Source organism: Dama dama, chromosome 11 (assembly GCF_033118175.1).
Source record: "Dama dama isolate Ldn47 chromosome 11, ASM3311817v1, whole genome shotgun sequence".
In the NCBI taxonomy this organism is placed as follows: Eukaryota; Metazoa; Chordata; class Mammalia; order Artiodactyla; family Cervidae; genus Dama; species Dama dama.
The window spans coordinates 99995247-100007193 of NC_083691.1; the positions used below are offsets into that span (position 1 = coordinate 99995247).

The 11947-nt window shown below is 50.6% G+C and overlaps 1 protein-coding gene across 4 annotated transcripts in view; it reads left to right on the plus strand.

The window, feature by feature from the left end:
* Positions 1-11947, plus strand: part of KANSL3 (KAT8 regulatory NSL complex subunit 3) — a 70979-nt gene that overhangs the window by 42228 nt on the left and 16804 nt on the right. For 2 of the 4 annotated variants that reach the window (XM_061156006.1, XM_061156005.1), the window contains exon 21: positions 11390-11866. The exons of 1 other annotated variant lie outside the window; for it this stretch is intronic. In XM_061156006.1, coding sequence (XP_061011989.1) covers positions 11390-11740 — 351 coding nt within the window. In that variant the 3' untranslated portion in view covers positions 11741-11866. Of the gene's footprint in view, positions 1-651; positions 845-3114; positions 3346-11389; positions 11867-11947 lie in introns of those variants that run through there. One more of the 4 variants, XR_009694867.1, reaches the window with a different exon arrangement.

The following is an 11947-nucleotide window of genomic DNA, read 5'->3' on the forward strand; positions in this document are numbered from 1 at the left end:
GACTTAGCAATGAATGAAGGAATTCCAACCTCCGTGTTATCTGTGATCTTGTATCTAAGAGGACCTTCCTGAAAGGAAAGTGAAAGTCTTAGTTGCTCAGTCATGTCCAACTCTTTGCAACCCCATGGACTTTGCAACTTCTCTGCCCATGGGATTCTCCAGGTAAGAATACTGGAGTGTTGCCATTTCCTCCTCCAGGGGATCTTCCCAACCCAGGGATGCAGCCTCGGTCAGGTGACCATTGTAGGCAGATTCTTTACTGTCTGAGCCACCAGGGAAACCCTTGAATTCCAGGTACCCACCCTCAATATTGGAGCCCCCAGTGGGTGGAAACTGTAGTTCTGGTATACTGCTTAAAAGATCTTCAACGTGTGAACTCTTGTTGTTTCCTTCCTTACTGAGACCTCATCTTCCTTTCAACTCCAGTCTCACCGACTTGGGTGTGCCAGATGAAGGGAGAGGTGAAGATTAGGTTGTTTAAACTTTAGCAGTATAAGGACAGGGCCATAGCAGATTAGGAGGCAGAAGAAATCCTGTTGCCTTTTTATCTCCCTTTCCAAAGCATATGTTTTAGTCAGGGTTGATGGTTGGAAGAAGCAGGAAACTATTCACTACCGAAATTAGTTCTAAAAGGTGATGTTCTCTCAAAAGGTATCTTCACTGACGGGGAGCCTGACAGTTTCCGCTACTTGCCTGATGACGTCCACTGACCTGGAATGGCCAGGGACCAGTTTTGATCCTGTCATTACAGGATTTTTTTGTCATCCCTTTGTGAGTGGCCAGTTTCTGTCTTTCATTCAAATTCTGAACACAGTGAATCTGGTTGGCTCAGTCCCACTTACAGGTTGGTTCTTCTTATATCCTTTCTCACCCCAGTTTAATAACATCAGAGGATGAAGTCATATGGCCCATGTTTTTGCCTTCCTAAGGGATTAAAAAACAAAACTACCTGAGCTATTTCGATGTGTGTGTGTTTAACTTACCTTGAGAGCGTAGGGAAGTCCCATGTTCATTTCATCCAGTATCCTCCATTACTTAAGTTCCCATAACTAATAAATAGTACAGTCTAAGTCAGTAAAGATTGACAAGTTTGACTACATAGAAATTTAAAGCTGTGGTTTAAAAAAACACCTTTTTTAAAAGTGTGAAATAAATTGTGTATGTCTGTGTGAAAGAAAACAGAAAAGGATGGAAATATACATATCTGCCTATTGGTAGATGTCTCTGCAGAGGATAAAAGGATTAGGGAGAAAGAAATCTATATACAAACCCCAACAAATTTTAAACGACATAATGAGGCATCACAGTGCACCTAGGAGAATGGCTAAAACAAAAAGCAGAGACAGTATAAGGACGCAGGGAAAATGTATCTCTTCTACATTACTGGTGGGACCGTCAAATGGGTTTGCTCTAAGTTTTTGCAATGGCTACATATTACTTGGAATATCCAGGTGGCTCAGTAATAAAGAACCCGCCTGCCAATGCAGGAGATGCAGGTTCTATCCGTGGGTCAGGAAGATCCCCTGGCGTAGGAAATGGCTACCCACTCCAGTATTCTTGCCAGGGAAATCCCATGGACACACAAGCCTGGCAGGCTACAGTCCGTGAGGTCGCAAAGAATCAAACATGACTGAGCAACTACACAACAACAACAAAAATGAATGTTGTGTGGATTGAATGTACCATAGTTTTTGTTAACTGCTCACTTGTTGAGTGGCATCTTGATTGTTTCCAGTTTGGGACTATTGCAGATACAGCTGCTGTGATCATTTCTAAGTGGGTTTTTGTATAAACTTTCGTTTTCATGTCTGGAATGAATGCCCAGGAGTGTGATTATCAGGTCATGTGGTAAATTTTTATCTTTTGAAGAAACTGTCAAACATTTTCCTAAGTAGCTCTTCCATTTTATGGTCCCACCAGTAATGTAGTCAGTCAGTCAGTTCAGTCGCTCAGTCGTGTCCGACTCTTTGCGACCTCATGAACCGCAGCATGCCAGGCCTCCCTGTCCACCACCAACTCCTGGAGTCCACTCAAACCCATGTCCGTTGTGTCAGTGATGCCATCCAACCATCTCATCCTCTTTCGTCCCCTTCTCCTCCTGCCCTCAATCTTTCCCAGCATCAGGGTCTTTTCCAATGAGTCAGGTCTCCGCATCAGGTGGCCAAAGTATTGGAGTTTCAGCTTCAACATCAGTCCCTCCAATGAACACCCAGGTCAGTAATATAGAAGAGATCCCTTTTCCCTGTAGTCTTTTTTTTTTTAAATTTTTTATTTTTTTTTAATTAGTTGGAGGCTAATTACTTCACAACATTTCAGTGGGTTTTGTCATACATTGATATGAATCAGCCATAGATTTACACGTATTCCCCATCCTGATCCCCCCTCCCACCTCCCTCTCCACCCGATTCCTCTGGGTCTTCCCAGTGCACCAGGCCCGAGCACTTGTCTCATGCATCCCACCTGGGCTGGTGATCTGTTTCACCATAGATAGTATACATGCTGTTCTTTTGAAACATCCCACCCTCACCTTCTCCCACAGAGTTCAAAAGTCTGTTCTGTACTTCTGTGTCTCTTTTTCTGTTTTGCATGTAGGGTTATCGTTACCATCTTTCTAAATTCCATATATATGTGTTAGTATGCTGTAATGTTCTTTATCTTTCTGGCTTACTTCACTCTGTATAATGGGCTCCAGTTTCATCCATCTCATTAGGACTGATTCAAATGAATTCTTTTTAATGGCTGAGTAATATTCCATGGTGTATATGTACCACAGTTTCCTTATCCATTCATCTGCTGATGGGCATCTAGGTTGCTTCCATGTCCTGGCTATTATAAACAGTGCTGCGATGAACATTGGGGTGCACTCCCTGTAGTCTTATACTGTCTTTGTTTTTCGTTTGAGCCATTCTAGGTATATTGTGATGTCTCATTATGTTGTTTAAAATTTGTTGAGGTTTGTATATGGTCTAGGATCTGGTAGTTCTGTCCTCTTGATATATTTTCTATAGGTTCTTGAAAGATTATACTGTTGGGTGGAGGGTAAATGGTGATAAAATTCTTGTTAGTTGATGGTATTGAGTTCTTATAGCTTATACCCTTGCTGATTTTCTTCAGGTTCTGTTGGTTGAGAGAGTGCTGTTGAAATTCCCAGCGATAATTGTGGAATTGTCTGTGTCTCCTTCAAGTTTTTGCTTCAAATATTTTGCAGTTCTGTTATCTGGCACATACCACTTAGGATTTCTGTGTCTTTTTGGTGGATTGACCTTTTTATCATTATGTAATGTCCCTCGGACTGCAAGGAGATCCAGCCAGTCCATCCTAAAGGAAATCAGTCCTGAATATTCATTGGAAGGATTGATGCTGAAGCTGAAACTCAATACTTTGGCCACCTGATGTAAAGAGCTGACTCATTTGAAAAGACCCTGATGCTGGGAAAGAGTGAAGGTGGGAGAAGGGGACAACAGAGGATGAGATAGTTGGATGGCATCACCAACTCAATGGACATGAGTTGGAGTAAATTCCAGGAGTTGGTGATGGATAGGGAGGCCTGGCGTGCCGCAGTCCATGGGGTCGCAAAGAGTCAGACATGACTGAGCGACTGAACTGAACTGAATGTCTCTCTGTACCTGGTTATTTTCTTTGCCCTGAAGTTTACTTTTATCTGACAGACATTGACATGTCACATCTGATTCAGTTTCTGGTTTTGGTATTTTTTTGTACTTTTAAAAATTGTATTTTATTATTTTTGGCTGCTCTAGGTCTTTGTTGCTGCACGTGGGCCTTTTGTAGTTGTGGCGAGCTCGGGATACTGTTTGCTGCAGTGCATGGGCTTCTCATTGCGGTGGCCTCTCTCGTTGTGGAGCACCGGCTCTAGGGCGCATGGACTTCAGTAGTTGAGGCTCATGGGCTTATTTGTCCCATGGAATGTGGGATCTTCCTAGACCAGGGATCGAATCCGTGTCTTCTGTGTTGACAGGCAGATTCTTAATCACTGGACCACCAGGGAAGTCCCATGATTATCTTTTTTGTACCCTTTCTTCTGTTGCCAAACATCTCCAATTATTTTCTACAATAAATTCCCAGAAATAAGACAATTAGTCAAAAGGTATGAATATTTTTTATGACTTGCTGTTATCCAAGCAGCTTGTGATAAATTATGACCTCACCAATGTATAATGCTGATTGTTTGTTTTTAATTACACCTCAGTTTATATTTTTAATTTAGAACAATGGAACAGGGGAAGATGTTTCCTTTTTCTTTCGACATACCTCAGTTCCCAAATTAGAAATTTCCTGTTGAAGGAACCACATATCCCAAGTTCTAATTTGGGACATTCGGGAATGTGATAAGGGAGATGGAGAAATAGGTGATCTTTGATTTGATATCACAGCTGCTTACATACATGAACACAGGCCCACATGCACTCACACACATGAACACTACACATGTGTACAAACGTTCGTGCCTCACACCCTCACAAGCACATTACACATGAGTAATTGCATTTGTGCGTGCACCAGCAATTTACTCCTAGCTTTCGTCTTATTCTATTTGGTCTGCTATAATAAGGTGCCACAAATTAGGAGGTTTATAAGTGAGAAATTTATTTCTCACAGTTCTGGAGGTTGGCAGGTCTAAGACCAAGATGCCTACAAATTCAGTGTCTGGTGAGGCCCCCTTCCTAGGCTGTCTTTTAGCTATAACCTCCCTTGACAGAAGGGGGCAAGGGAGCTTTCTCAGCCTCCTTTATAAGGGCACTAATCCCATCCACACGGGCTCTTCCCTTCATGACCTAATCATCTCCTGGAGGCCCTGCCTCCCTAGTATTGTCACACTGGAATTAGGTTTTCAACATCCGAATTTGGGAGGGCATGACATGAGACCATGGCAGATCCCTCATGGAGCCCCTGGCTGGGCAGGAGGCTTCAGCATGGCCAGGTTATCCTCAGAGTCTGTCTCTGGCTTCTTTTGTTCCCTTATCCTTGCCCAAAGTCCCCACTGCTACCAGTTTCAAAAGTTTTAACCACTGGTCTGGGAGCGGAGGTTGACTCTGGGACCGGAAATGAGGATCTGGGGAGAGAAGCCTCAGAAGAAGGTGAAGGCAGAGCTTCCTCCCCTCTCTGCAACGGTGAGTGAGTTTGGCTAAACCCCTGGGTGGAGCTCTGGATGCTGACCGGAGGTCTGGGTTCTGATAAGACCTATGCTGGGAACCAGGGGCGGCACCGGCCACATGGGTGGGGTTGAGGAGCAGTTTCGAGAGGCAGTTAGGATTTGTGTCTGTGGTGGCTCCCTTTTGTTCCCCAACATTTTAACAGAGTTTTGTTTCTCTCCTTGCCTAGTCTCAGGAGTGTGTGTGTGTGTTTAGGGGGAAGGGGATGGGCTTGGCCCATATCTCCGCAGGTGGTAGTCAAGAGTGGGTTCTATCTCCTCTCCAAAGCGGGGTGGGGAATTGACCCAGGTCACTGGCGGGAAGAGCTGGTCTTCTGCAGACCCCAGCATCCTGGGCTGATGGGGCGAGAACCAGTTCTCCAGAGTGAGCCTGGGCATGGCTCTGTGTGGGTCCGAGCCCTCTGGGAGCCACTCAGAGGCAGCTGGGGAATTCTGAGGGGGAGGGGAGTTGACTAATACGCACAAATACCATGATAATTCAGGTGAAAAAAATTGGGGTGGGTCCAGGACACCTGTCCTATGGTCTGTCTGTAGTCTCTCAGTCGTGTCCGACTCTCTGTGACCGCATGGGCTGCAGCCCGCCAGGCTCCTCTGTCCATGGGTTTCTCTGGGCAAGAATACTGGAGTGGGTAGCCATTCCCTTCTCCAGGGGATCTTTCTGACCCAGGGATTGAACCCGGGTCTCCACATTGCAGGCAGATTGTTGACCGTCTGAGCCAGCAGGGAAGCCCGCTGTCCTGTGGAGACAGGTAGAACTGGGAATTGGTGGTGAACAGGATTCTCTGACTGCCCTGGGGGAGCCTGCATTCTGGGGCGAAGATGGAGAATGGGTCTGGCAGTAGCAGGATGGGCGAAGCACTGGGTGCCTGCAGGCATGGTAGGGGTGCCCGCGCCCGTCAGGCTCCCTCAGATTCTTCTGAGAGAGCCTGGAAGGAAGAACAGAGCTGTGGAGAGGATGCTTTTCAGGTCAGTGTTTTCCATGCTTCCAGGCCCGAGGGAGGCCCGGGCAGCTGGGAACGGAAGTGGGGCCTCAGGACTCAGCCCAGGCAGGCTGTGAGGGTGGGGGTATCACAGTGGGGAGGGGGGGTGCCATGGGGGTGTGGAGTCAGGAGACTGGGAGGAAGCAGGGCCAGTAAAGAGCCTTTCACACTAAGACGTTTGAGGTTTAACTTGAGGGCAGTGGGGGGTGTTGGCCAGGTTTATGCAGAGCTGGAATAGGAATGATTTTTTTGATTTACCGTCTTACTTCTTCAAGAGGTAAGGCCATCGCAAATGCATTGCAGCTACTCTACAAGTGACGCTACAATTGCTCCACTCCACTCTTGGTGTTTTTAAGTTTTTGTTTATTTTTGGCTGTGCTGGGTCTTCATTGCTACATCTGGACTTCTCTGGTAGCAGCGAGCAGGGGCTACTGTCTAGTTGCAGTGCACCGGCTTCTCATGCGGTGGCTTCTCTTGCTGCATAGCACTGCTCTCGGGTGCTTGGGCTTCAGTAGCTGCGGTTCCCGGGCTCTAGAGCACAGGCTCGGTACTTGTGGCACATGGGCTTAGTTGCTCTGCAGCTGGTAGGATCTTCCCTGATCAGGGATCGAACCCCTGTCTCCTGCACCGGCAGGCAGATTCTTTACCACTGAGCCACCAGGGAAGCCCCATACTCTTGATGCTGACTATAGATAATCCTTCACACAGCCCATGTAGACATTTTTTCCCCCAGGGTTGTAGGCAGCCTGCCTAGATTTCTCCCCAGAAGCTGCCTTGCTGATTACTACCCAGGCATTGAACTTAGTAGCCCATGAGCAAGTGATCTCCAGCCCCAGTTTCTAGGATTTGGCTCCGCGGCCCAAACCCTGCTCCCCCACCACCCTTGCTCATGTGGGAGGGGAACCAGACAGCTCCGCACAGGACCTGCGGCTGACACGTGGCCGTGAGCTCAGGGACCTGCGTTTAAGTGAGACAGCCCCTCATCAGGTGGTCACCAGCTAGTCATCATGTGTATACACAGCAGCTCTGTGGCGGGTAAGCCTTCCCGGGCTCTTGGCAGACATTACCAATCCATTACGTCACCTTCACACTGAGTCAACCCAAAGCTGCAGACAGACCACCACCAATCAGAGCTGGTACCTGGGATGAAGCCGATTTGCCATCCTCGTCCCAGACCAGACAGGATGCAAAGGTCAGGGTGACTCTGAGTCAGAAGCCAGGCCAGAGGGCAGTACGCCAGGGATTTCAAAAGCCCTGTGGTAAAGGGCAGGGCAGGCGATGGTCAGGCTGGCCAAGCAGAAGTGCAGGGAAGGAGCTGATGGTTCACATTCACCCAGAACCTCAGTTTACAAAGCACTTTCACTAAATGCCCATGACTCTCAGGTAGAAGTTACTTGCATGTTATAGATGAGGCAGTGGAGGCCCAGGGGGCCTGTTCGCCCAGTGTCACCAGTGTGGCGGCTACGGTTTTGGTCTGCCTGACAGACCACTTCCTGTGAGGTAGCAGGCCCACGCGCCTCGTCAGCACAGGATGTGAGACCAGGCTTTTTGCTGAGAAGTCTGTCCTTGCCTTGAGACCCCCGGAGGGAGGGTAATAAATTCTGGAGTACCAGCTCCCAGAGGGTGCGGTCCTCTCACTTTGGCCTCGTTCAGGCTGCCAGTGTGATACTGAATGCAGGGTTGGGAAGAGGAGCCAGTGGGAGCCAGCTGCAGCTCCCCCCGGGCAGAGCCCACACCCTGGTTGTTGAGCTCTCCCTGCAGTCCCGTGAGCCGCACAGGCTCTTTCCTGCCTGAGTGGGGATTCGCTTCTGTTGTTGGCAAGTAAAGGGCTGAGCCTCCTCCCTGCACCCACGGAGGAGTCGGTCTCAGGGGTGGGGATCTTCCCTCCCTGCCCCCTGCTCCATCAAGGGAGAGGTGACCAGGCCAGGCAAGTGGTAGGAATCAAGCCAAGAAGGGCCCCCCACAGTCAGGTGAAGGTAGGGAGGTGCCCGTCCCTATTCTTCCCCAGTGGCCTCTGGCTGCCCAGGTGGCCTCATACAGGGCTGGGCAGGGACTCCACTTGCTGGTCGCAGGTGGTATTGGTTCTCCAGGAAGGGCCGGGGGCCCAGAGGAGCCAGCACGGTCCTCTTGGGACCAGGGTATGGTCAGTGGGCAAGGAGGAAGGTACCTGCCCTTCTCCAGTCACTAGACCCTATCTGTCTGGGCCTCACACCAGGCCACAGTGCAGAACCTGGAAGGGACCGCACTCGTTTCCTAGATGTGCAGACATAGCCCAGGATGGGGCAAAGGCTTCTGATATCTGAGGAGTTGGGCAGAGGGAGCCCACCTCCTGCCCCTGTGGCCAGAAGCCAGGGGACCCTGCACAGGTGACTCTGCCATGACCCACTTCTGCCCTGCTTACCTGTCTGGAAACCTTGTTCTTTCCCAGCAGGACATTCCTGGAGTCATTTGCTTAGGAAGTTGGCCTGGATGATCTGATAACAATAGAGCACCTAGTATCTGAGCTGCGAAGGGCTGAATGTGGAAACGCCTGGGAGACCTGGAGGCCGGACAGGCCAAGCCCCTCGGGCCTGGGGACGAGTAGGGCTGTAGTGGATAGGCGGGTATACCCTGACCGAGCGCCAAGCAGTGGCCCCCAGTTGTCCAGAAATTCTGATTTTTAAAGAGCAGCCCAGTACCCACATTTTTATGTAAAATTTCTTGATTTTTAAATGCTGACAACTAGTTACAGAAACATTTAGAAAAAAATCACATGGGTCAGTCAAATGAGACACATCTTCAGGCCATCATCTGCAGCATCTAGTTTTGAGCCTACATGGAAATCTCTGCCTTACCTGTGGGGTCTTCCCAGCCTCCCCTTATAACACCTCCTTCCTTCCGACTGCCAGCCCGCGTCTGTGCCCACCCAGAGCCCGCTCCCCTGCGGCCCCCTCCTACTCTACCCACAGTGGGCTGAGAGACCTCCCTGCTTCCAGACCCTGTGGCTCCCCCTTTTGAAAGTCACACAAGGAAAACAGACACCCCCTCCCTACCGTGTCCTTGCTGCAGTCACCAACAGACCCTCGAGTCCTCCCAGTCCTTGCAGACAACAGTCCTCGGCCCAAACTGCTACCATCCTATCTGTGCTGATTTCAGGGCAGCCACAGGATTGCCAGGAGAAATATCAACAACCTGGTATATGTAGATGATACCACTCTTAATGACAGAAAGTGAAGAGGAACTAAAGAGCTTCTTGATGAGGGTGAGTGAAAGAGGAAACAAAAAGCTGGCTTTAAAACTCATCATTCAAAAAACTAAGATCATGGCATCCGATCCCATCACTTCATGGCAGATAGAAGGGGAAAAAGTGGAAACAGTGACAGACTTTATTTTCTAGGGCTCCAGAATGACTGTGGACAGTGACTGCAGACATGAAATACTTGTTCCTTGGAAGAAAAGCTATGACAAACCTAGACAGTGTTTTAAAAAGTAGACATCACTTCGCCAACAAAGGTCCATATAGTCAGTTATGGTTTTTCCAGTAGTCATGTATAGATGCGAGAGTTGGACCATAAAGAAGACTGAGTGCCGAAAAATTGATGCTTTCAAATTGTGGTGCTGGAGAAGACTCTTGAGTCCTTTAGACTGCACAGAGATCCAACCAGTCCATCCTAAAGGAAATCAACCCTGAATATTCATCAGAAGGACTGATGCTGAAGCTGCAGCTCCAATACTTTGGCCACCTGATGTGAAGAGCCAACTCACTGGAAAATGCCCTGATACTGGGAAAGATTGAAGGCAAAAGGATAAAGGGGCGGCAGAGGATGAGATGGTTAGATGTCAGCTCCACGAGGGTAGAAACTTGAAAGTTTTGTCCACTGAGTTGTCTATCCAATATCCAGAACAGTTCTGGCACCCACTGGAAATAGACATTCAGTATTTGTCAAATGGCCTGTACTTAAAAGACTGTCACCAGGAAAAGGGCCAGGACTGTAGGGACATGCCTGCCAGAGTTGCCTCCACTCACCACCAGAAACCGTGCAAACACCACAGATGGTTTGGAGGGGCTTTAAAACTCAGGGTCCTAAAAATGACCCTGAAACAGTTTGTGCCTCAAAGGCAGATGCTGGCCTGTAAGTCCCCAAGGCAGAGTCAGGGACTGTTAGGGGACACGGCAGGTAACACAAAGGGACGAGTATAAAAAGCAAAATGACGTGGGGTGACCAGTTCACCTAGGGCTGCAGTGCCAGGAAACCTGCAGGGTGCCCTGCCAGGCGCTCCGCACAGCCCAGCCTGGCGTCTCAAGCTGCAGGGTCTCTCAGAACTGCTGGTTCAGGATGGTGCCACCCCTCGGAGTCTCGAGCAGTGAGAAGAACCACAGAAAGGTGGCATGCCAGAGCTGCAGGCCCAGAGGCCTCCCAGGAAGCAGGGCCAGATCGGCTGCAGTGTTTGCTGAGCTGGAGCGGAGCAGAGCCGCAGCGCGCCGCCCGGGGACCAGCTCAGGACAGAGGACGCCCGTGCAGAGTAGTTCCCGGCGCAGCCTCCAGAGGGCGCCAGCGTCGCAGCTCTGTGCAGCCCGAGCTCAAATCCTGTTGCCAGGCCAACGGCCAACTTCTGTGCCGGGAAAAGGCCGCTGTGGCTTTGCAAATGAAGGGGACCCCAGCGACCCTGCCCCACATCAGGCAGGGCCCCGCACACAGCAGATGCCCATATCCAGGGGATCTGACTCTAAAAGAACTGCAGCCCAGCACCCAGGGCACGTGACGGGAGTTCTCAGTCGTCTCCCCGCTCCTTGTCAACCATGGAGACCCCATAGGCTCAGAGATGGGAGCACGTGGGTGCCTGCAAGGGTCAGGAGCTCAGGGCTGGAGATCACGCGGATGCTTGGGCTGGCATCTCCCCACAGGAGGGAGCAGGGGAATCCCTGCAGAGCCTGCCTGTTCATCCATCATCAGCTGATACACCTGAGACCAGAAGTCAGGACCCCGGGCCAGTAGCGGCACTGCCTTTCCAGAAACCTGTATGGAGCTTGGCCGGCGGCTGTGCCCAGGTTCTAAGAACAGGCAGCCTGAGGAGGGGAGGGGAGCAATGCCTCTGACGGGGCACCCGTCCCTGCGACAGGTGAGGACACACTGCTCTCCAGGCAGAGTCCATAGCAAGGAGGGCGTTAGGCTGCAGGGTCTGAGCCCCAGGAGCAGCCACACCAAAGGCCGATGCCCAGGTGAAGATTCTGATCCCCTTCATCCCCTTTTCCCTCCAGGCACCCCCGGTGGGAACCACTTGTGCCCCCACCCCGCACATGTGGCAGGTGAATAGAAGAGCTCACCAAGAAGACTCGGCAGCAGCCCCCCAAGTTGGCACCCAGCACCAGGGCAGGCGACTCCAGCGTCCTGCTTGCACCCTCAGCCCCAGGAGCGCTGCTGACAGCTGCAGCGCATCCATGTGGTTGAGCTCAGGGAACTGGATCACGCCCCAGTGCGCAGCTCTGCTCCCCCACGTACCCACTGGGGGAACCAGGGCAAGTCCCAGCCTCTCGGCGTCAGACTCCGGTCTGCACCATGGGGAGGGTAACAGCTGGCTGTCCCCAGACTCAACCAGCCCAGTGGGCTGAAGGCACAGGGCAAAGGGCACAGCGTGCGGAAGTACGCACTGGAGGCTGGGTTTGCTCTGGCCCTGCTCTTTACTCCTGACAGCATCCCAAGCAGGAGTGGGTGCTGGGCAGGCCCCTCTCCTTGGCTCCGTCACCCCGTGGGTGGCACTGCCCACAACACCCCCACCCCGCTGCTATGCAAAGTCCACACCACACACCTCAGGGCTG